Raw genomic sequence first — 24,943 nt, forward strand, 5'->3', positions numbered from 1 at the left:
AGAAATTAATTACAGCTGTAATTACATGAAGGTATTTTTTTAATATAAGTACTATGTGTATGTACACAATAAGTGCAATGTATCAAATGATTAATTGAAATGATTATACTTTTTATACATTTGAAGGTGTCTTTGTTACACTATAATTATACATTTAAGTACTCAGTAATATTAAGTAACTACATGTACTTATGATTAGGTTATGATTAGGGTTTGGTTTGGTTAGGGTTAGTTGCATGTAATTATGCATAATTAATAGTTATTTCTATAGCAACTACATGTAACAATGACACTGTAAAATAAAGTGTTACCTTGAAATATTAGTACATCATAGATAAAGATACATCATATAAAGTGGGACCTGTAAAACTTTTTATATATATATTCTTTTATTTAATTTCTTAACTTACCTTTTATTTTATTTAAAGTAACAAAAAGTGTATTTTTTATGGTTTTAGTTAACTATAATAACTGTGGTGTATAGGTATTCATCTGTCTGTATCTCGCATGTTACAGGAGGGGATGTAGTAGACTGGCTGTACTCACGGGTTGAAGGATTCAAAGACCGGCGTGATGCTAGGAAATATGCCAGCAGCCTGCTCAAACACGGCTATCTGAGACACACTGTCAACAAGATCACCTTCTCTGAACAGTGTTACTACACATTTGGAGATCTCTGCCAAAGTACAACACATCTCTACATTTCCATCATGCTTTTTATTTATCCTTACAAACAAAATGTTTCCACCTCTTTGTAATTTCCGCCTTTGTTCTTAGACATGGCTACACTAAACTTGAATGAGGGATCAAGTGGTGCTGGTTCAGAGCAGGACACATTGGCCCCTCTCCCCCCTCCGTCTACTAACCCGTGGCCCATGGGCGGCCAGCCCTTCCCCTATCCACCCTTCTCCACAGCGCCCTCTGGTTTCCCACCAGGATATTCCGACCCCTGCCACAGTTTCCACAGTGGCAGCGCAGGAAGTCATCACAGTGAGGGTAAGTAGGGAAAGGTCATCCTTGACTTCATATTACTGGATCACAGTTAGAAATTCCAAAATAAATCTCAGCCTAGTTCATTACTGAAATAATAAGATTGTACAGTTTAGCTCATATATATACATTATTTCAGGCTGTTGTAAATGTATGAAATAGTTGATCCTGCGTTATGCATTTGCTTGCACTCTATCTAGCTGTTTTGAAAGCAATAATTAAAATGTTTTTTTTAAGTATTGTCCTCAAATACGGTCGGTCCATTTTAGGTGAAGTGTCTTGTGGGGTCCCTAGTTTAAATCCTTTCAAGCAAATCTCAGATAATTTTTCTTCTTCTTTTTTGGCCACATTTTACAATTGATCTCCATCAGCTCATCATGATTTCATCTGGCATACATCTCACTCTCTAGTGCTTTTTGCCTTCAATGCTGATGCAGTGCACAAACACGTCCGTCTCAATCCACTGCTTCACATTAACCTTCACCTGTTGCTCATTTCACACATGCCATGCACTAGCACAGTGAAAATGTCGGGAAGGAATCTCAGCAGCCTGCTGTGTGTGTTTGAGTTGCCTGTAAAGAGCAGTTAGATTGATCTGTCATCTCTTGAGTGAAGGTTCGGATGTGTTGTGTGGTTTGAAGCTTATGGATAGGCCCATGAAAGCAGTCAAACAAAATCAAACTAGGGCAGATATGGAAAAACATTTTAAATATTTTAAGTACATGGATTTTATGTACTATATATACACTACCGTTCAAAAGTTTTGGGTTGATAAAATTCTTTAATGTTTAACGTTGCATTTATTTGATCAAAATTAAAAACCATAATAATTTGAAATATTGTTAATACAGCCATTGCTCCAGTCTCCAGTGTCACATAATCTTTCAGAAATTAGGGATGTACTATATAACTACAGTATCAATATATCGATACTCATAATAAGTATTGATTTATTTGATATCGATTCCTTGAAAAAATATCCATATTAAAATGATAATTATACAAAATGTGGATTTCTGCATCACTTTCAAATGTTTTCAGTACTTTTTGTTAATGTTTGTTTTTAAACATATTTAGCTGGCCTGTGTCACGTGACGTGACAAGATACACTTTGCATTAAACTGAGAGAGATGGAGAGAATGTCAGAAAGGAAACATAGCATGGTGTGGTGTTGCAGTTTTTAATTTTATACATATTAATGTTATAATAATTTAAATTACTTGATTATTATTTAATCACAATATTAAAATACAAGTTTACATTTACATCTATTGTTGTCCACATTTTAATTTAATTGTGCTCATATTTGCTTTTGTGGTAAATTTGTAATCAATGGCCAGTATGTGTCATGTGATTTGCCTTTTAAGTATGAAAATGAACATTATTTTGAAAAATCACATACCGATTTAAGAAATAATCAGTATCAGTATTGTTAAAACTGTAACAAAAAGTATCGGTATCATATCAAATGAAAAAAATTTGGGGTATCGACCATCCCTATCAGAAATCATTCTAATAAACATTTAGTATTATTATCAATGTTGAAAGCAGTTGTGCTAATAAATATTTTTGTGAAATCTATGAAATTTTTCAGGATTCTTTGATGAATATAAAGTTCAAAAGAACTACATTTATTTGAAATAGAAATCTTTTGTAATAAAATAAATGTCTTTACTGGCACTTTTGATCAAATTAATGCATTCTTGCTGAATAACAGTATTAAAATCTTGCTGACTTTGAACGGTAGTGTCTATTTTCAATAGATATGACATGCGATGTCAAAAGTATACTAAATGCACTGACTCAGTTTATTATATCTATGTATTAGACAGTTACACTGATAATATTATTCAAACAATGATATTAACATGAAATAAAGAAAATGCTGTTAATAATTAATAAGAAAATTAATAATATAGGCTACTAATAATCATTTGATTTAATTGAGTTGACGTAATTGAACAATAAATGAAGGCTAATTGCTTAAATATTTGTAAATTGGTATCTAGTATCGTGAAATTTCAGCACAACTGGTATCGACTATCGAATTTTGCTTTCCTGATGACCCTGGATTTCACAATATTTCTGTAAGTTCCGACATGTCATCGCAACATGTAAATAGATATCTTATATGAGCGCATATAAGATTTTATTTTAACTGAGCAGATTCCAGATGAAATTCCAGTAGTGCATTCAAGCTGTGAGGATGAATTGTACTTGATAGAACTTCTGGTAACAAGGCAGACAGAAAGACGGCATAACTGTGTTGTTTCCTGTTCGTTTCTGCTGGGCAATGGCAGACTGATGGAGGAGGTAGTCCCAACCCTGGGGTGTCCGGTAAGGCAGCCTCCTTCCCTCTCTTTCTCTCTCTCTCTCTCTCTCTCTTACAGTCATGTCTCCCTCCATGACTGGGGTATTTCTGTTGCTGGATTTGTCCTGCTGCCTCGCCTCTCGTCTCTGTATTTCTCAGCATGTCATGTGTTGTGGATAAAGCGGCCACACAAATGAACTGCATACACAATAGTTTGGGAATAAACATGACAAAATCAATGTAGATCCCATATGTGTATGTAGAAAGCTTTCCCATGCCTGTGTTATGTAAGAGTGAAATGATGTGGCTTTTGTCTAAAGTTTGACTGTTTTAAAGTCAGGATGCAGCACCTCATGAACTCATTTGCATTGTCATTTGACTCCAGTGTCATGTCATCCAGTTTTAATTGCACATCTGATAGATGCATTTCATCAGCTCTTTAATTGCCATCATTTTTCATCCTATTTTAATCATTCTCTTTGAAACATAGAACATAGCATGAGTGCGAGAAATGCAGAACATTTGTCATTATATGTTAGTGAGGGATGGAGTGTTTCTCTGAATTTATGAGTTACTTCAGTTGCTGAAGGATGAAGCACTCATTAGTTCCAGATCAGAGCTTCTCAACTGGTTTTCCTGAAAGATCTAGATATTACGTTTGTAATTGCCTTAATTGCATAGGCCTGACAATATGCAACATTATTAATGACATAATTATTAATATTATTATTTTGAGTATTTACCATGCAAAACACATCGTGGTCAACATAAATCATGTTTATCCTTTATAGCAAGTGATACCGGTATTATTGGAGTCTAGTTTGCATTATTTTAATGTTGTTTATGGTTTTCGGGGTTGAAGCCACACCACAAACTTTCCGTCTTGTTATCTGCATAATTTGGTTAGCTTCTAAACCAAAACACTGAGTTTCACTGGACACAGCCTTACAACAAAATATGTGACATTCTTTTTAAAGATTATATACACTACTGTTTAAAGGTTTGGGGTCAGTAGATTCATTAAAGGGATAGTTCACCCAAAAATGAAAATTATTTTCTGTCATTAATTACTCATCCTCATGTCATTCCATACCCGTAAGACCTTTATCTTCTGAACACAAATGAAGAACTTTTTGATGAAATCTGAGAGATTTCATACTCTCCATTGACAGTTATGCAACTACCACTTTGACGCTTCAAAAAGTTCATAAAGAGATCGTAAAACTAATCCATATGAAATGAGTGGTTTAGTAAAAATGTTCTGAGGGGAAGCAATCTCTATCTGCAATCTGCATCATTCTGTAAGATTGTAATAAGCAATCTGTATTGGATGAACAGATTGAATTTAGGCTTTTGATCGCATAAAAACATTCATCAACTCAACATCAACACATCAGTTGTGGTAAACAGAAGCTCAAGCATGATCACTTGATTTGCAAGAACCAATGAGGTTAATTTTGGTGTGTTACGCATCACGTTTGAGTTTACGCAAGAACCAATGAGGTTTGTTCTCGTGCGTCAAGAAGGTTCGGTTGAGCTTCTGTTTATGTTCGCTGATCAATGCTTATATGTGATTAAAAGACTAAATTAAATTTGTTCATCATATAAAGTGATCTTGTCTCTTCAGTAATTTTGGGCTAAACCACTCAATTCAAATTAAATAGTTTTAAGATCTCTTTATGAAGTTTTTGAAGCGTCAAAGTGGTAGTTGCATAACTGTCAATGGAGGGACAGGAAACTCTCAGATCTTTGTGTTCTGAAGATGAATGAATGTTTTACGGGTTTGGAACGACATGAGTGTGAGTAAAGTCATTTAAAATGTTACAAAAGATTTCAAATAAATTCTTTTAAAAAATCATGGTTTCCACAAAAATATTAGGCAGCAAACTGTTTTTAACATTGATAATAATGATAAGAAATGTTTATTGAGCTGCAAATCAGCATATAAGAATGATTTCTGAAGGATCATGTGACAGTGAGGAAAATTCAGCTTTGCCATCACAGGAATAAATTACATTTTAAAAATATGTTAAAATAGAAAAACAGTTTTAAATTGTAATAATATTTCACAATATTGATTTTTTTTATTATTATATTTTCTCATTAAATAAATGCAACCTTGAGTGAACATAAGAGACTTCTTTCAAATATATATTTTTTAAATCTTACCGACCCCAAACTTTTGAAATGTACTGTAGTTACTTGAATTTTATTATTTGCATTCAGTATTTGTTTTCCCTGCTGTCCTCAACCAAACATACCTGAATTTTTTTTTTTGGTCATTGCATAGAAGTTTACTTTGGAAACTTTTGTTTTACCTTCTGTAAAAAGCATGTAAAGATAAAAAAATTAAACGCATTAGGCTGATTTATTCCTTTCCTTTGTTCTCCATATAGCCATGTCAACTTCTGTTTATTTTCCAGGAAGTCGAAGCAGTAGTTCCAACCCTAGCGTTGGGAGGAGCCAGCGGCCCGTGCCGAGGGACAAGGACCGCAAAGCAGCAGGCAGCGGCGGCAGCGAATCGGATTCAGGCAACAGAGCAGGTGGGAGGCGGGTTGAGCGTTCAGCCAGCCAGTTGAGCCACCGTAGCCATGCTCTCTCATCTCGCAGCCACACTCATTCCCGAGTCCCTTCCCAGCACAGCCGAACGTCCTTCTCCTACAGCCACACTCCCTTCTCCAAGTACGGTCACACCTCCTGTGCACTCAGCGAACGGAGCCACGCCTCCTCTTACGGGCCCCCAGGCCTGCCTCCTCCCTATAGCCTGGCCAGATTGACCCCTAAGGGTGCCATCAGCAGCGGGCCCCCTGGGGCCCCACCAGTGAGGGAGATAGGGACCATACCACCCGAACTCACCGCTAGTCGCCAGTCCTTCCAGCATGCCATGGGAAACCCTTGTGAGTTTTTTGTGGACATAATGTAATCTGATGAACAAATAATATAATCTATTCTGTACTCTCACATGATGAGTGCCATAAATACATGCTCACTTTCACCAACTGCACATGTGGCCGTACTGTAGTCACAAGTTTGTGTGGAAGATTGAGGATCATTTGTTAAGATAATCATGTGTTGAGCAGAGGGCAGACCCTTTCTTACAGACCCTTTAGAATAGTAATGTTGCTAAACCAAGGCTGCATTTATGCGATCAAAAATACAGTAATATTGTGAATAATAACTATTTTCTTTCATCTCTGCGATGGCAAAGCTGAATTTTCAGCATCATTACTGCAGTCTTCAGTGTCACATGATCCTTCAGAAATCATAATAATATGCTGATTTGGTGCTCAAGAAACCTTGATCATTATAATCAATGCTGTAAACAGTTGTGCTGCTTAATATTTTTGTGGAAACCATCATAACTGTTTTCACAATTCTTTAATGTATAGAAAATTCAGCATTAATTTGAAATAGAAATATTTTGTAACATCAAAAAATAAATGTCATTTTTGATCAATTTAATGCATCCTTGTTAAATAATAGTATTTTTTTAAGTATTTCATTTCTTTAAAAGGAAAAAAAAACTTACTGACCCCAAACTTTTGAAAGTATTTGAAAGTATGGCAACCAAACAAAGCACCCAATTTTTCTGTCACCTTAAAAAAAAGAATAATAATCAAACAGGGCTAATGTTACATTACACATTAGGCTCAGCACAAAATTTAAGACCAGTATTAACCATTTTAGCAATAAAATAACACACCAGCAGGCACATTTTTAATCCTAGATTAGCAAAAGGTTAAGACAATCAGACAGTGCCCTCTGCTGGTCAGGAGCTGTTAGTCCTTTCCAAAGCTGTCCATGAAGAGACTAGGCTACTGATCACCTTTAACATCAAAAAAGTCAAAAAAGTATTTTCATGTTGTGTTTGTTCCTTTTAAAATGTTATTTAAAACAATCTTTATATTGTAGTTTCATTTTTTGGTGCACATGATTAATGCTTAAAGCTCTTGTGCGTTACAAGCCGTCTGGGAGGGTGGCAGATACTGGAGGAATTAATCATTTTGACACGTTTCCAATTGTTACTAGGTTGGAAACAAGGTAGCATGACACTGTTATGACTCTCTTGGCTATGAAACACTAGCTAGAAACATGTATTTTCAGGAAATATAAAAGATGTCAGGGTAAATTCAAAAGCAGCACTTATAGTGTGGATGCACAAAACAAATTGGCGCTTGCTGAACGTCTGAAATTAGTTGTATTTTCTTACATAAGATGTTCTTAAATATTGTCTTTTGCCCCTGAAATAATGTGTCAGTTGTATGATGTGATATCTGGTGCTGGTAACCTGTTCATCAGTGTCTCAAAGAGAAAATGTTTGCTCAAAAAGCTTGTTTAAGGTAACTAAATGAAGGAGACTAGTTAGCACGTGGACTGTGTACTACTGTATGTGTAGTATTTAACCATTTGAGGACTGTCGCTCAAGATAAAGACTGTCAAATTGGCACTTTTACAAGATCTGATCTGCGCTTTTATTGTGAATCTCCATCTTTAGATGTGTTGTCTAATTTTTTGTCTTAGGAAGACTGGGCAAACACTGCTGTACATAGTTCATTTTTATTGTATATATGAAAATAGATAATTGTATAAAGTATATGTACAGAGCTTCTGGTCATGCCTTTTTGTATTTATGTAAGATATGAATTGGACTCTTGTGTTTGTAATTTTAAAGCAGTTTTCTAAAGCTAATTTTGTTTGTGTTGTATTTGTCTGACCATCTGTAAGTGAAACTGTCTGAAATAAACGATTCATCTTAACTTCCGGCTCATTTTCATTTGCCAGGCACTGAAATAGATGATTGCCTTTACAATTTCAGAATCTGATTCTGAAATATGCATTAACATTTTTTTAAAAGAAGTCTCTAATGTTAACCAAAGCTGCATTTATCTGATCAAAAATAAAGTAAAAACTGTAATATTGTGTATAATAAATTTTTTTTTTTTTACTTTTCTAATTCAATATTTAAAAAATATATATATTTATTCCTGTGAATTTCTGTTATTATTATCAATGTTGAAAACTGCTGTGCTGCTTAATATTTTTTAGGATTTCTTTTTTAGGATTGTTAATGAATAGAAAGTTCTAATTAACAGAATTTCTATGAAATAGAAATCATTTGCCACATGTTTTTACTTTTGATTAATGCATCCTTGCTGATTAAAAGTTTGTCCAAAAAAAGAATAATTTACCAAACCCACGTTTTTGAACCACATGTATACTGTAGAGAAAAAAAGACAAAACAATTTGGTTTGGATATTTATTAGCATAACATATTCTTGAATAAAACAAAGACACTACAGAATTTGTGAATCGCAATTGTGGAAGATGCTTATACTAGACAATAAGCATGAAGTCGTACGCAATACATTTCTAATGGGCAGGTGAATTTAATGACACCTACTGTCCATTGTTGTCCTTTATTTTAAGAAAACCTTTACTCATAAATTGTAACTTGGAATTCACATTTGACTTGCCTAACACAAGGCTTACTGTAATAAAACCACTTATTACTGAAGTTAATTCTGTTGGTCTCAGGAATGACAATATGGTAGACTCCTAAAGTGTTTTGAAGTTTATATTATGATTTGCGCAAACATACTAAAAAGACGGCAATATTCAATGCGTGTTCATTATAAAATGTCTTTTGAGTTTATATTTTGAGTGATTTAAACACAGAGCAACTGTAAACATAATATATCAATAAACAAATATCAAAAAAACTGACACAAATCCACACCACTGTAACCTCTGCAATTCATCCAAGTGCACTTCAAATCTCCACACAGACAGTTCAAAGCCCCAAAATTGAGAAATAAAATTGTGCGTGTTTTTTTTAGGGAATAAGGTCTAAGAGGTCTGAGTATGGCGGCCTAATAAAGCTGTACAGAACAAGTATTTACAGCACAGCAGGTCTTCACACTTCGTCCGCTGAGAATGATTCAGTGCTGGGTCCATTTGATGCTCTTAATGTCAATGCCGTCCTGGACCATTTCCCATAATGGACTAATAGACAAAAAAAAAGGACAAAGCAGGTTATAACATTCCTTATTTTCCAACAGAAAGATCCAGTTCGCATGGGTTTTAAGTTAACTAATAACTTTATTACATTCCCAGTCATTCGTGATTACATGATAAGGATTTATAAAATATATTAATATTAAACATTCCCATGTTTTCCATGATGTGGGTCCGACTCATGAATAGCTCACCTCATCTCCCTCAGCCGCTTGACGTGCTGAATGCACTTGTCCACTGTGTAGTCCACTTCCTCCTCTGTGGTAAATCTGCCAATTCCAAATCTGAGAAAAACATCAGATCCCCTTATTATTACAGTATGTGAGCTCGTGGCTCAAGCAGGGACCATGCTGCACTGAGACTTTAGATAAAGCAACACAAAAGCACAAACATTTCGACTGATATTATGGAAAAACTACAAACCGAATAGAAGAGTGTGCCAAGTCCTCATCTGTCCCTATTGCTCTGAGAACATACGAGGGCTCCAGGGATGCAGATGTGCAGGCGCTGCAACAAGAACACACTCAAGTCACTGCATCCACAAAGAGTTTTATTCATTTATCATCATATCAGCATCAAAGCATATATTCACTGCTGTAAGTAATAACATTTAAAATAATCATAATAATAATAATAATAATATTTCAATTAATTGTATACAATAATTTAACATTACCTCTACAAACAAAAACAATCAATCAATAAAAATACCAATAACAGTTATATAAAATCTGTAAATCTGACATTTGATAAAAATCATATTTTCCCAGGAGAAACTGTAAAAAAAATAAAATTAAGCTTTCTGAATAAAAACATTTCCATTTGTGTGTGTTATTTTAGTATTTTTTATATTATAGTTTTTTTTATATATATATATATATATATATATATATATATATATATATATATATATATATATATATATATATATATATATATATATTAGCTTTTAGTTTTACATTTTCAGTTATCATTTTAATTTTTAATAATTTTGCAATGTACTTTTGTCTTTTATTCTAAACATTACTATTCAGGTTTAATTCATTTTTATTTATTTATTTATTTCCAGTTAGTAATTTTAGCACTTCAACTTTAAAATTTAAAATGTAGAAAATTCAAAATGTAGCCTTGGCAACAATATACAAATAAATTCAAATCTAATAATTATATTTTATTATTTCGATGAACAAAAATATTTTGAATAGTTAACCTTTCTATGTGGATAGTATATGTACATGAACAATGTGTGCTCTTTCGCCATGTCATCTGCATATTTATAAACCCTGGTTAGACATTTTAAACTACTAACCTTCCAGAGGAAAGTGCAACATCTTTTAACGCCATCAACAGACTCTCCCCCTCAACGTAGGAAAAGGATAAATTTATGCATCCTGAAGGAGGAAAGTGTTTTAGATTACAAACCCAAGTCAACTTTGATCCTTACAAAGGAAAATTGACAACTGGAAAGTCGAGTCTCACCTGGGTATCTCTGATCTGGGTCTCCATTCATCACAACATCAGGAATCTCAGACATGATCTTCTGAATGAGGCGATTAGCAAGCAACGTCACGCGCTTGTGATCGTACTGAGAATAAACAGGAAATGAAACCTGCATGTAAGTAAAACTTAAACTTAAACTAGTAGTAGCAAAAAACAAGCACTTTTCCCAACTCTACCTCTAACTCTTGCTGGGCGATCTCACAGGCGGCTCCGAGGCCTACGGCTAGAGGTGTTGGGACGGTCCCTGAACGCAGACCCCTTTCCTGACCCCCTCCGCTCTGCAAAGGCTCAATACGAACTCTGGGTCTTCTCCTGACGTACAAAGCCCCAACTCCTAATAAACACAAGCAATTAATATATTTTGGATAATGCAACTATTGTGCATTTAAATGTTGAACGCGCTACCTTTGGGCCCGTAGATCTTATGGCCGCTGATGGACATCAGGTCCACTTTCCAGTCAATGACATTAACAGGGATCTTTCCAACAGCCTGAGCAGCATCAGTGTGAAAGAACACATTTCTGGACCTACACAGATGACCTGAAATCAAAAACATACTTGATATAGATGATATGAAGACTGACAGGTATCTATTTGGAGAATTATGTAGATAATAAAAGGTTACCTATTTCTTTGACTGGCTGTTTGACACCAATCTCATTGTTGATAGTCATTATGGACACCAAGCTTGTATCAGGACGGATAATTTCCTCTAATTGCTGAGAAAGCAAAATATAAGATATAAATACAGGGCTTGACATTAACACCTGCCAACCCGCCAAATGCGGATGGATTTCAGTAGTGGCTTAACATAGTCACTCCTACTAGCCAATTTGGCAGGTTGAATTTATGTATAATATATAAATTTTTCGAATTGTAGTCTTTTAAAAATGCATCTGAAATGATCAACCTTATAGATACACGATACCAGCTGCCCGCGCGCTCTATCTCTCTGACAGCAAGTTACACACAAACCCGCCTCCGCTCACTCACTCATTTCATTTGCTGAAGGATGAATATTTTTGATGTTGCAGGACTTGAAATTTGGAATAGGATTGCGCATTTTGCGCATAATTTTACTCATAATTTTACTCATTCCCACAGATTTCGTGCTCACACCCGAAGTGCGTGCACATAAAGCCGCCTCTCAGTACTAAATTGAGATCTTTTTCGCTGCTTTTTACACTTAAACAGTCAAATACACACGTCAAAATGCCGGTCTTGGCAAATACTCACATAAACCCAATCAGTTATGTTTTAAGTGGACGTAAGCAGTTGAGAAAGAAAACGCACACCTAACAGTATAATGGATCCCTGTGTCAGGTCTTAAAGTGACAGCAGCATAATATACCTGCTGCCAAATTATGATATTATATTAAAAATATCTATAGGGCAGTTTTCCCCCATGGTATCGATGTCAAAACGTTGGCCAGTGAAAATGCTGAGTGTATATATATATATATATATATAAACATTTAAAACCATTAAAACAAGTCTTGCAGATCTTTCAAATATAATAAAAACACGAACACATTTTTTTTTAAAGACAAATTTCACGTTTTGTGTAATGTGCCACTATCAACCCCTAATAGTATTGCAATCTATTGTGACAGCCATAAGAACATTATTTCAACATTGTTTCAATCAATTTGGAGCTTGTTTGGGACTCCCTATTTGTTAAACCATCTGAGATCAGATGATTGAGTGAAACTTATTTGAAAAGCATGATAATGTAATTATTTTTGCTATTCTGATAGGTGGATTTTTCCTGCTTAAGAAAGCTTACCTTCAGGTCAATCAGCCCATTACTTTTCACAGGTAAATACGTTATATCAAAACCCTCTGCCTCCAGAACACGACACGAGTCCAGCACACACTTGTGTTCCGTCTGGGTGGTAATAATGTGCTTTTTCTTAGCTTTATAAAACCGAGCCACACCCTAAAAGGCAAGAAAAGACAGAATTTATTTTGTAATTATTAATGCAGTGGATCCTATATAAACTTCACCCATTTGATTATTTTAGAAAATGCCAAGTCATCTGTGCCCCAGCGTCCCACTTCCTCCTAATCCTAATCTTTCCTAACAGTAATGACATACTTACTTTGATTGACATATTGTTGGACTCAGTCGCACCACTGGTGAACACAATCTCCCTCGGGTCAGCACCAATAAGATCTGCTATTTGCTGAAGAGGAAATAAACAATGGTGTTACAGTAAACAGTGCATTTTTGGCTAAACCTAAATATTATGCTTTCATACTCATAAATAAAGCTCTCAGCTATCGAATAAAAACATACAGGTTTTATGAAGGATAAAGACTTACTTTTCTTGCTTTTTCCATTGCACTCTCACTCTCCCATCCATAAGCATGAGTCCTGGAATGTGGGTTGCCGTAGTAATTCACTTGATAGGGGAGCATGGCATCCAAAACCCTTGGGTCCTGTTGCATCAGATGTAAACAATGAAAACAATGCATGTAAACATCCAAGAAATGTTCTCATGAACTAGATTCACGAGTTTGAATAGTAATTGAACTAAATGGCATGGGTACCATGGGTGTGGTGGCCTGAAAGTCCATATACAGAGGTCTCAGCTCATCCTTTTCAAGTTCCCTAGTTTTGATAAACTCTGTGGAATATAACAGATATGTTTATCAGCACAAAAAGTTGCAGTGACTTTTAGAATAAATAGAGCCATACAAGAAAGTCAAGCATGTATTTACATGCTGCAAGTGTGTTATATCAGCAAAGCCTCCTCGAGTACACAAGCTCAATTCAACTGCGTCACTGTCGGTCTCTAGACTAGAGAATGAAATGTACTAAAACCTTACCTTTCTGGCTTTGAACAGTGTTCGCAGCGCTTTGAGCGAACCTCAGTCGAGGGCTGGAGATCCCACACATGGAGCCCAGAAGTTTTCTCGATAATGTCCTGTTCATCATGTTTATGCAATTACAGTGTTCTCAACATAAACGATGATAGATAGATAGATGTATTGAAAAGAGCTTCTTTCAAAGCCTTTGTCAAACAATAAGCCCGTCAGATAAGTAATAGTATTATTCGTACAACTACAGAAGCGAGGACATGCAGACTGTCGCCATAAAACAGTGTGTCATAAGCTCTCAAAAACACTCGGGGGTTCTTCTTACACAAGACGCACATACAGCGGGGGCGGGACGTCTGTTATTATAACTCTCATTGGTTACCTGTGTCTCTTGTGGGCGGGTTTTTGTGTCGTTTACGGAGTCTATTGGTTGAAAAGTAAGCCTGGTCTTTTTCTTTTACCGGAAATTGTTAACATGAACCAATACAACCTGCTCTGTACAGTTCCCCTGTCCTTGGACATGCTTATATCAGTTCATTTTGGAAAAATCAGTCCCGTTAATTAAAAGGAAGCTCTAGTTTCTAGTTTCTCCTGTTACACAACATTATACTTAAAACTGCGGTTTGTATTTTCTCTAAAGTAGTGACGAGAACTCCAAATAATTTCCTCGAATCAGTTCTTTTGAACAGTTTCAAATAAGTGACTCGTCCCTACATTGCGTCATTACATAATTACGAATCAAATCATTCAATCATATGTAGCCGGCCTATGTTACGAATTTTCGATTATTATTATAATTATTAAACACAGATAGCAATAATTATGACATAAAGTTGAAAAAATAAGAAAAATTGTATTATTGCATAAACATTCTAAAATATGACATTACATAATTGACAATGTCATGACATAATTCTCATTTCATAATTTCGACTTTTATCTTATAATTATGACTTAACGTCTCATTATTTCGACTTATGTCATAGATGACTTTTGTGTCATAATTGATTTAGCCGAATTAATTTTCGCTGTGTCACGAGGATGGTCACGAGCAAAAAAAAAAAAAAAAAAACTTCTCAATGTAGGCGCGCACTGGCGCAGTTAAGAATATAAATAATGGACTTTGTACTTGTCTTGAAAATAACTTGAAAACAACGTGTGAAAATGAGGAAGTAGATCTGTGAAAAATAAAGTCTGGAAAATCGCGATTAGAATATTCAGATCGGTTCTAAAAGAAAGGTAGGCCTCTACATTTCTAAACAGTATTTATATTTATTGAAAACGAATAATTTGGTGTCTTCAGAGCTTTTAGCAACAGTTGATCTTGCATGCATTCATTTTGTTGTACAGTATGGCTGAACTGTATACTAATTCAGGAATACATTTTTAAGCCTTTAATTCGTTTACTTCCTTAGCACAGTAAATTGTGATTGCTTACATTGGTTTGATTAGTTTTCACTCATACACTATTATTATAAAACATTTACAGGTACATAATCCATCCATAACATCTCTTGGCATAGATGTCTCCAACTTCAGTGCACCACCTCAAACATCAGTGGTCATTACTTAGATGGACAGCAGCAATGCATGGATATGTGACTCTGAATAGAACCACTTTATTGCACACAAGGCATTTCCATCTCTCAAAATCTACAATCTGCACAAATCCACCAATGATTCTAAACCCCAGAAGAAAATACAATGGCAAGGCTAAACAGATGTCACTCCCACAAATAAACCATGCTTTAAAGGCTAATGAGTATAGTTTAAAAGCAAATGGCTATGATGGACGGTATAATGCGTTCATAAAAGGGTTTGACAGTAATATCTTAGCATCAAACTCCCCAAGCGAAGACCGACGGAGTGCTGCAACATGTCTACAGAGCCGTGGTATGCTGTTCGGAGTGTTTGATGGTCATGCAGGGTCTGCTTGCGCACAAGCAGTAAGTGAACGTCTCTTCTACTACATAGCTGTGTCTCTACTTCCACTGAAGACTTTAATTGATATAGAGGAGGCTGTGGAGAGTGAACGGCCTGTGCTTCCCGTGCTACAATGGCACAAGCATCCCAACGACTACGTTAGCACAGATGCTGGCAAACTATACTTCAGTAGTCTGAGGACATACTGGCAGGAGAGGATAGACCTTCACGAGGATGATGACAATGATATACAAACAGCTTTAAGAAGCGCTTTCAAGAGATTGGACAATGATATATCCTTGGAGGCCCAGGTGGACTTTGGGGTTCCCTTTTCTCATTTCACACCTCTCAGAGTGGCTCTGTCTGGATGCACGGCTTGTGTGGCTCACGTGGACAGAGAAGATCTTCATGTTGCCAATCTGGGCGACAGCAGAGCCGTTCTTGGAGTCCAAGGGGATGATGGGAGGTGGTCAGCTCTCACTATTACCAATGACCATAATGCCCACAACCCAGATGAGATGCAACGAGTTCTCTCTGAGCATCCTGCTTCAGAGCATAAGACGGTGGTGAAACATGACAGGTTATTGGGCTTGTTAATACCTTTCAGGGCTTTTGGAGACATGAAGTTCAAGTGGAGCAGTGAGCTCTTGAATCGCATCTACGAGGCACGTCCAGAGCTGCTGGTCGGAAACGAAAATGCAAAAATACTGTCTCCGAACTACCACACACCACCTTACCTCACAGCAGAGCCAGAAATCATATCTCATAAATTGCGACCCCAGGACAAATTCTTGGTTCTAGCTTCTGATGGTCTCTGGGAACTGATGCACAGGCAGACTGTTGTGCAAGTCTTAGGGGAACACCTGTCTGACATCCAGTGGAATAAGCCAGTTTCTGGACTAAGTTTTACAGTTGGACAGATGCATAGACTGCTGCAGGAGAGGAAGAGTAGAGCTCTCTCTGCTCTGGAGGATGAGAACAGTGCAACTCATCTGATGCGTCACGCTCTGGGGAGCGATGGCAGCGGCTCCATTGAACATAAGCGTATATCCAAAATGCTCAGTCTGCCCCAGGATTTGGCAAGAATGTACAGAGATGATATAACAATTATAGTCATCCACTTTAATAGTTAATCTACTTGAAGCTGATATGAAATATTTTGAACATTTAATTTTTGTACAAATTACAGAGCAAATTAATATTTTGATGACACTTTTGCAGTTTAATCTAATTTCTACTCAAGCAAATGGTCCATATGGTAGCTTTTCTCATCTATTGTAAGCAGTCTAATTAAATCTCCACGTTTGCATTTCAAAAAGACATTGTGACACTTTTTTTCAACCATTAAAATAGACAGTTTTTAAATTCACACAATTAACTTTTTCGAATTAAGCAAGAATCAAACATTGTCAGTTATCTTGGCTTTATTTGAAATGAACTTTCATCAAGGACTTTACAAAAATCAAATCTTGATTAGAAAAAACAAGATGTTTCTAAACCTTATGGTCTCTAAACAAACACAAAAGATATTTGTCAGCCATTTAGTTCCCACAGCTCATAGAGCCAAAAAGCTGAATATGTTGATGTTTGATCAAAATTGCAGAGTTTAAATCAATACTTATTTTATATTGTGTATCTGGCAATATTGTACACTTCCTCAAGTGAGAAACAAGCCAATCAGATCTATCACAAAGACAATATGTGTAAGGGGAAAAAAATATGTACGAACAATAAAAGATCAAGAAGCAAAATTCAATAAGTAGGCTGTACATAGGAAACTTTTTTTTAAACCACAGAACTTCTCTCAATGTCCAAGACCTGTAAGGACAATATGCAAGTGAAGTTTTAACCTTACTGGTTTTGTAACCAACTTAAAGGAAACAAAACAAATGTGAGACAGCTTGCCGTTATTGTTGTCCAAAAGTTAAAAAGAGCAAGGCTGAAAAATGTGAATCTTCCAGAGATGATTGATCACCGGCGACTGGGCATAAGAAGCTGTGTAGCCTGCACTGACTCTGGGAAAAGGTTGTGGTATGTAGGAAGAGGGACATAAGCTGCTGTGATCATTTTACCTAAAATATAAAATCAAAACGTGAGATGACAATTCAGACCATAATGCATATTGTAACTGTGGACTGATAAGTGAATGAACAATTCAGACAGAATTTAGAATTACCTCCAAACCAGCGTCCATGTAACGCACTGACTGCAGCCATGGCAGCAGGAATGGTGGGACACTTCACATAGACATTACCCTGAGAAAAATAACAATAAAGTTTAGAATTACAAATTAAAATACATAAGCTCCACATTTATTACAGTAATTAATGACAATGTTTAAGGAAAGCCACGCACTTCAGCGGATTTCTTGTCCACGTATATATGTATGACTCCACCGTGTTTGTTGCACTCTTCAATGACATCATCCTGAATTTCGATTTCCCAACCAAGATCATTTTCTCTGCAAGAAAACACAACAATTAAAACTCAGGCCTTTAACATTACTTTCTCTACACAGATGTACCTGTGATTTTTTCTTGCTACTTACGAGTTTGGATTGAACATGTTAGACAGCTGGAAACAGTGTGTTGCAATTGGTTGCGATGGTAGATTCATAGCTTGGTTTGAGGGCACATTGATGTTAAAACTCAATCCAGGGTTCATAGCAGCTGAAAGAAAAGATGGACTTTAAATACAAACCCCACTGATCTTATTAAATAAAAAAAAATGATAAATGAAGGCACATGTATTTAACACAAAAGACAAGGAACTGACCAGTAGCTGCAGCCATGGCTACCATGGAGCCACTCATCTGAAGGGCCTGTTGTGCAGCGGGTGGGATCTGCAGACCAGTACCTAACAGATAACAAAGTTTAAGCATTTTAAAACGCCACAAGACTTAACCCACTTCATAACAGTAGAAAACCATACATGTTAATACGGCAGATCAGAGTACATCCTTACCTTCAGCCAGTCTGGCCATGAGTTGAAGTCTTCCGGTAGTCCCCAGATCAATACCGGTCCTTTCCAGCTCATCATTGTCCAGGAAGGAGCTGGCGGTGGAGGCATCAGTGCGCTCTGTCACATGTCCCACTTTCATCGGTCTGCCAGCCAACTCAAAGCCATTAAGCTGTTCCAGAGCCTTCTTGGCGCATTCGGCATCAGAAAACTGAAGAAAGAGAAAAAGCTGATAAGCTCTTGAGAAGATCATAACCTCTTCTAGAGCTTGGCACCAGCTACTTGTCAGGTAATGTCAAAAATTCTGCACCTTAACATTTGTGACATTTCAAAAGCAGTTTGACCATACAACTTACTGTGATAAAGCCATATCCTTTAGATCGTCCCGTTTCACTGTCCATCATCAGTTGAATGCTATCAATCTGCATGAACAAGGAAAGATCAATATAAATTTGAAAGATTAAGGGATAATATAAAGTGATCAAATAATAGATGGCAACATTTACCCGTCCAAATGGTTCAAAGATGCCTCTGAGCATGTCTTCTGTGATGTTGAAGTGTAATGACCCGACATACAGTCTCATAGGTCCAGAACTGCCCTTCTGTAAGTTGTTAGCCAATGCAGCTGCTCTGTTCTTCTCAGCCTGGTGATCAAACAATTTGCAATTAGAGGATGATCACATCTACAACCAAAGACTGCCAATTTATTCACAGGCTTCTCTGTTACCTGTGAAGCCTGGACAATGATTGGTACTCCAAGAAGTCTTTGACCAGACAGACCGATTGCCAAAGGTACAGAGGTAGAATCTACAAACTCAATGTAAGCAATTCCTTTGGATCTTCTGGAGTTTCTGTCAGAGATGATCCGCACATCTCGCACCTTTCAAGAAGAACAAAGGCAATTTGAGTTGTTTATCCAAAACCATAGTAGAACAGGTAATAGAGGTAGAAATGGTCCAAATTTAAACCATATAGATAAACAAAAACAGACTTTTCCCACTGCAGAAAAGAATTCCTCCAGGTCTCGTGGTCGGATTCTAGCTGCCAGCTGCATGCAGAACACTGTGCGCGCATCCCTTTCCTCAGGGGTGAGATTATCAATAGGCTGTCTGTTAGCAAAAGACAAAACAAACAAGCAGTGAATGACTATAATCAGCAAAGAATTTAGAAGGGGGAAATGTAATTTTCAAGGGTCAAAAACGTACCTTATAGGGCTTTTGTCTTTCTTGAAAGGACTGCGGCTCCTAGACCTTCTACGACTGAGAGAGAATTTCAGTGAGTACTTTTGGAAAGACTTTCCACGTCTGACTCATACACAGAACAAGCAACTACCCACACATCACAAAAATAGTATCATAAAAACCTTAGTTTGATGGCAGGAGGTGGGCCAGTCTTCCCTCTGGGACCACCGTTAAATTTCAGGCCAGAACTATGATTTAAAAACAAGGTTTTCAGGGTTTTTAATCTCAGTAGCTACAATTAATTACTCTACTACAAGTTCTAAATATATACAGCAAGCTTCAATTGGGAACACAAGGGTAAATGTTGTAAACATTACAACAAATGCCTTGTTTTGGGGGACTCTACTCATATTCTCTTCTGATTCACAACAGACATAAAATCAGGATGGCAGCTTAACTCCTCTTCAAAGTTATTGTTCTCTGGAAGACATTTTCACACTCATCAGGAGCGCTGCGAGAGGCTTTTACTTCAGTTAAACATGCTCGCTATGGTAAAGAGACATTTAAAGAGCACTATATCTGAACTGTGTAGCCACTTGAAAGATTAAAAGATGTTCAACTACGTACAACGGTGCTCTGTAGCGCCCGCCACGCTCCCTGCTCCTGGATCGGCTGCGGCGTCTCTCCCTGCTGCGGCTGCGCTTCCGCTCTCTGCTGCGGCTCCTCCTGTGGTCATGACTCTTCTTGCGATCGCGGCTCTTGCTTCTCTTCTTCTCCCGGCTCCTGCTGCGACTCTTGCTCTTCTTTTTTCTTTCAATTTAAAGGTTAAGTTCAGTTAGTAAAATATTTGAAAGAGCGTTTTGTAAGACAAAGTAAAATGGTTAGGAAAATTAAACTCACTTCTTGCTCCGCTCCTCGTGGCCATTGGTACTTATGGACTTGATGTCATCCTAAGCAGGGTCGATAGAAGACAGCATGAGGAGGACGGCGAAACATTTCAAGTCGTAAGGATAAAGAAGGGATGGGAACAAAAGAGAATATGATATGATCATTAAATAGGAGTTCATTACAGGGTTTGTGTGGGAAGACGATAAATACAAGGGGGACCTTTAGAAAGAAACCAACCACATGGCTGCCAATGTCGTTCTTCCTTACTAGTGCATTACTTGTGTAAAACGTCCAAAAAAATAAAATTAAAAATAATTAAATCAAGTGCTAGTGCTATGCTGGGTATGTAAAAAAGCATTTTTTTTTAGACACTTCATTCATTAAGCAGCCCAACAGGTTCAGTACCAAGGCTATCTGAGCCTAAGACCCAAAGTGGCAACGCAAGCAGCCAGCCACTAAACGAGCTCCAGTGGTGGATGCCATTCCAGTGATCTTCACCCCATTTGCCTTCGTGGATTGAAAGAGCTCGATGCCACCTCAGTCACACATCTCGCCCTGAAGCAAACAGGGATTCACACGGCTTAGTAATAGCGACTCCCACAGACCATCTATAGTTGAGTTGATCTTTTGTTGTAGATAGTTTACAAGATAAATGTATTTTATGGTGAACGTTATGACATTATATGCTGAGCCCCATCAAATCCTGTTTGTAAATCCGCAGAATAACCATTTCTAAGTACTTCTAAATGTTAGCAGCATGCATAAACATTTTTTCACTAAAACAGATGACATTTACAGTATATTTATCTTGGTTTATTTTCAGAGCGATGAACAGAGAATTAAGTAGACTCTGTGGATTTGCTTGGGTATGTCAACTCCAGGATTTCTGCACTAAGGATTATGACATTTTAAGCCAATTTATTTTTAGTGGTTACCTGCCATATATTTATATTGTAAAACATGAAATCTACTTCTAGCCATTTTGGAAGAAAACTTCCTTACGAAAAAATATGGAGCTAAGAATATCATGCAAACAATAATATGAATACAGTCTCCACAGAGTTCATACCAGCTCTTATGTGAATCCACTGCATTTATTCTGGCGGGACCTATGTATCATTTTGCCTATGTATTTCAACCAAGGGTACCACAGTACATCAATATATTGGGCAATTACTACCTTCATTTTTTTGACAGTTCACACTGGAATTCATGGGAGTAGAGGTGAGATATAGGCAAGTCTACAAAAAGAGATAGATGGGCAATTTATTCATTGAAACCACTATGACAGAAACATTAAAGTTATTGATCTGACAATAAAGTCTTAACGAAAACACGACTGGTTAGCAGTTTCAAATGAAAGTTAAACAGATTCCTGAGCGAGTTTATTTACTTGCATCAACACCCACCTTTTTATATGGAGCCTCGAGCATTGCTTCGATGTCCAAATCATCGGCCATGTTGTTGTTGATCTGCAGGCGAGGAAACCAGTATTTTAAGTGGCGTTATAATGTTAAACTTAAACATAAAAATCTTAATCTAAATTACAACACATAGGCTATGTGTCTAACTTATGTTAAAATAGCATTTTTACACTCGTACTGTAAGTTACATTTCTGACTTGCGGACATGCGTGACTAGACGTGGACAGGTTCATGAAACGTTTATCTCACATACAATCGCAAATTGTCTTGTTATTTATCAAATTTTAGACACATTTAGACAACATAAGCACATATAACGGACTTGTATGTACGTTTGGATATTTTTTGTCCAAATATTTCGTATTATCGGTTGAGAATTTTTAAAATGGCTTTGTTAGCTTGTTAGCTACGTGGCTAAAGTCGTTGTTTATGCCAACATGCGGAAATTACCCACCCTACACGTCGCAAAATACACGAATTAAATACATTTAATATCAATGAGATCATCATATGACACATAGCAAGTTGATATTGGTCAGATTGTTCTTATAACTAGATCAAAACAGTAAATAGATATTAGCCTTTTCGTCTTACCTTAGACACTGCGGCCTACAGAGCTTTACAATCCTGTCTCCACAAACGAGCGCTGAAACCCGGATCTACTGTCGGCTCCGGCTACAGTTGCAAACCCCAGGCGTTTAACACGAATCCGCACAAACCTAAAAAACACAACGGTATTAATCCAAAACGTTATCGTTTCAACTAATACTAGTCACAAGGCGCGTGCTGCGGCTATAAACGTCAAGCTGACTGGCGGCAAAGAGCTACTGCGCGTACACGTCTCCTTATTGTTGCATAAGGGGAAGTGCATCCACCAGGGGGAACTCGTGTTATACACACTGACAACGGAAGTGTGAACAGGAAATACGGCAAAGTGACAATAAATTACACACAAACAGACACACCCTGAAACTTTCGTTTTAATTTTAATTACAACACCCTATCCCCAGCCCCACACCTTCAATCTCAATATGGCACCTTTAATAAAATTAATTTTAATGAAGAATAGTCATTTGCTGAATTCGAAACCACATAGCCTACTACTCTTACTATTTCTGCCATAGAATAAGATATGGTAATTGTAGTACGAGAAGCCTAGTATCTATCTATCTATCTATCTATCTATCTATCTATCTATCTATCTATCTATCTATCTATCTATCTATCTATCTATCTATGTCTGTCTGTCTGTCTGTCTGTCTGTCTGTCTGTCTGTCTGAACATATAAACAGACAGACAGACAGACAGACAGACAGATAGATAGATAGATAGATAGATAGATAGATAGATAGATAGATAGATAGATAGATAGATAGACCACCAAGAGTCTGGAATAATGTGATCTTTATGGCACCAAACCACAAAGGAAGTGTGGGGGAACAAAAAAGAAAATACAAACAATGAGTCAGTATTATAATTTTTTTTTATAATAATGTAATCCCTTTAGAACATTAAACACTTTTCCTCTCTCAGGCTTTCGAGTCTGTTTCACTCAGTTGACTATTTTACAACACACTTTACTATAAGGTCTCATTTGTTAATATTAGTGAATGTATTAACTAACATGAACTAAAAATTAGCAAAACATTTGTTACAATAGGCTATTTATTAATCTTTGTTAATGTCAGTTAATAAAAATAGAGTCGTTCATTGTTTGTTCATGTTAGTTCACAGTGCAATTTAGCATACATGGTTCTATGAATATGCAAATTAGCCCCGCCTCCACTCACTCACACCAGCTCAGAGATTCACTTCTATCACACATTGGTTACAAGGTAGTTTGTGACGTCAGAAACACCAGCGATTTCAAACCGCCTTTTTGTCATAGGTTCACTGCAGTTTTAAGGAGAAAATACTCCGCAATGGTGTTGACTTATGAATTTGCACAAGGTTTGTCTTAAATCATATATAAAAAAAACACATAGACATACATATACAACATTAAAAACTTGATTTTCTTCACAGGGGGACTTTAACAAATACAACTTTTATTCAATGTATTAGTAAATATTGAAATCAACATTAACAAAGATGAATAAATGCTGGCGAAGTATAGTTCATGTTAATGTTAACTGAGTTCACTATATGAAACCTTATTGTGAAGTGTTACGACCATACCTCTGAGACAGCTAGACAGAGAACCAGAACAGTACACAGATATACTACAAGAAGTAGTAAAAAAAGAAAAAAAGAAAGTAAAAAGTTCATTACTCATCTTCGATGAGTAAAAAAAAAAAAGAGAAAAAATATGACCCCACATTTTTCTTGGTTTAATCTCATTCTTTCCATTGACTCTCACCACAGCTTGCTTAGTGTTCAGCTGGCTGCCAACTTTCCGTAATTAGCTCTCTCTCCCCGGCCGCGCTCACAGTGAGGCAGAGTGCAGCCAAATGTAAATCTCTCCAGAGGCTTTCCACAGCATGAGCATGACACACATCTGGAGGACGCCAGATTCTTGACACGTTACAAGAACCAGTCAGTGCGACCGGTGCAGGACCATTCGTCTTCCTGTATGCACTGCCACCTCCCTGGCCTTATTCACTTTTTCCATTCTGCTCTCCCTCTCTCTTTCCCTGTTTTGTTGTTCGTTTTTTACTGCATGGCTCTGGTGAATGAGCCCCCTTTAATCTCATGTCAGACGCTTAATGCACAGTTATTTTTGGTATTTGGAGAAAACTTCCACTTGTTATGAAAGGCAGAAACAGCCTTTCATGTGTTTCAACCACAAAAATACCTGCTGGGTAGTTAATTGTGACTTTGTAAAAAAGCTTGGGAGATGAATCATAGTTCAAAGCAGCTTAGAGTTTTGTATATCTAAACTGAAGAAGGCACCAAATGTTGGTTAGTTTCAACTTACTACTGCATCCTAC

The 24,943-nt window shown here is 36.8% G+C and overlaps 4 protein-coding genes across 6 annotated transcripts in view; 2 read left to right on the top strand and 2 right to left on the bottom strand.

The window, feature by feature from the left end:
- Positions 1–8,058, top strand: part of dvl1b (dishevelled segment polarity protein 1b) — a 35,028-nt gene extending 26,970 nt beyond the window's left edge. Inside the window, exons 13-15 of the mRNA XM_082155182.1 lie at positions 517–684; positions 778–996; positions 5,725–8,058. Coding sequence (XP_082011308.1) covers positions 517–684; positions 778–996; positions 5,725–6,224 — 887 coding nt within the window. The 3' untranslated portion in view covers positions 6,225–8,058. The remainder of the gene's footprint in view (positions 1–516; positions 685–777; positions 997–5,724) is intronic.
- Positions 8,059–8,544: 486 nt separating this feature from the next.
- nfs1 (NFS1 cysteine desulfurase) lies at positions 8,545–13,964 on the bottom strand. The gene is made up of 13 exons (XM_082155188.1): positions 13,649–13,964; positions 13,370–13,446; positions 13,142–13,258; positions 12,919–13,002; positions 12,603–12,755; positions 11,442–11,535; positions 11,222–11,356; positions 10,993–11,150; positions 10,796–10,901; positions 10,626–10,707; positions 9,740–9,823; positions 9,511–9,600; positions 8,545–9,304 (listed from the first exon to the last, which is right to left on the bottom strand). Exons 1-13 carry the CDS (start codon positions 13,755–13,757, stop codon positions 9,241–9,243), a joined length of 1,353 nt encoding a protein of 450 aa, XP_082011314.1. The 5' UTR covers positions 13,758–13,964; the 3' UTR covers positions 8,545–9,240.
- Positions 13,965–14,679: 715 nt separating this feature from the next.
- Positions 14,680–17,313, top strand: LOC309487501 (pyruvate dehydrogenase [acetyl-transferring]-phosphatase 1, mitochondrial). The gene is made up of 2 exons (XM_082155186.1): positions 14,680–14,878; positions 15,129–17,313. Exon 2 carries the CDS (start codon positions 15,163–15,165, stop codon positions 16,693–16,695), a length of 1,533 nt encoding a protein of 510 aa, XP_082011312.1. The 5' UTR covers positions 14,680–14,878; positions 15,129–15,162; the 3' UTR covers positions 16,696–17,313.
- rbm39a (RNA binding motif protein 39a) lies at positions 16,969–22,876 on the bottom strand. 3 transcript variants are annotated; one of them, XM_082155183.1, is made up of 16 exons: positions 22,608–22,876; positions 21,999–22,061; positions 20,602–20,651; positions 20,329–20,511; positions 19,884–19,949; positions 19,726–19,779; positions 19,512–19,629; positions 19,248–19,400; positions 19,027–19,164; positions 18,877–18,942; positions 18,527–18,731; positions 18,338–18,418; positions 18,111–18,231; positions 17,918–18,023; positions 17,739–17,817; positions 16,969–17,634 (listed from the first exon to the last, which is right to left on the bottom strand). In XM_082155183.1, the coding sequence occupies exons 2-16, from the start codon at positions 22,047–22,049 to the stop codon at positions 17,534–17,536; spliced, it is 1,572 nt and encodes a 523-aa protein (XP_082011309.1). In that variant the 5' UTR covers positions 22,050–22,061; positions 22,608–22,876; the 3' UTR covers positions 16,969–17,533. The 3 variants fall into 3 exon arrangements, with proteins under 3 accessions (XP_082011309.1, XP_082011310.1, XP_082011311.1); XM_082155184.1 differs by lacking the exon at positions 22,608–22,876 and adding an exon at positions 21,770–21,830; XM_082155185.1 differs by lacking the exons at positions 21,999–22,061; positions 22,608–22,876 and adding an exon at positions 21,770–21,992.
- Between the last annotated feature and the right edge of the window lie 2,067 nt (positions 22,877–24,943).

This window comes from Leuciscus leuciscus, assembly GCF_965113295.1.
Source record: "Leuciscus leuciscus genome assembly, chromosome: 23".
NCBI classification, from domain to species: Eukaryota; Metazoa; Chordata; class Actinopteri; order Cypriniformes; family Leuciscidae; genus Leuciscus; species Leuciscus leuciscus.

Coding starts and splice junctions, on each gene's coding strand:
- nfs1 (XM_082155188.1), bottom strand. CDS start 13,757: ATGATGAACAGGACATTATCGAGAAAACTTCTGGGCTCCATGTGTGGG. Junction 11,151..11,221: donor TAAGATCTACGGGCCCAAAG/GTAGCGCGTTCA, acceptor TGTGTTTATTAG/GAGTTGGGGCTTTGTACGTC. Junction 9,601..9,739: donor TTGGCACACTCTTCTATTCG/GTTTGTAGTTTT, acceptor TGTTTTTCTCAG/ATTTGGAATTGGCAGATTTA.
- LOC309487501 (XM_082155186.1), top strand. CDS start 15,163: ATGTCTCCAACTTCAGTGCACCACCTCAAACATCAGTGGTCATTACTT.
- rbm39a (XM_082155183.1), bottom strand. CDS start 22,049: ATGGCCGATGATTTGGACATCGAAGCAATGCTCGAGGCTCCATATAAA. Junction 19,950..20,328: donor GGGCGCTACAGAGCACCGTT/GTACGTAGTTGA, acceptor TTTAAATCATAG/TTCTGGCCTGAAATTTAACG. Junction 19,401..19,511: donor TCTTTTCTGCAGTGGGAAAA/GTCTGTTTTTGT, acceptor TCTTCTTGAAAG/GTGCGAGATGTGCGGATCAT.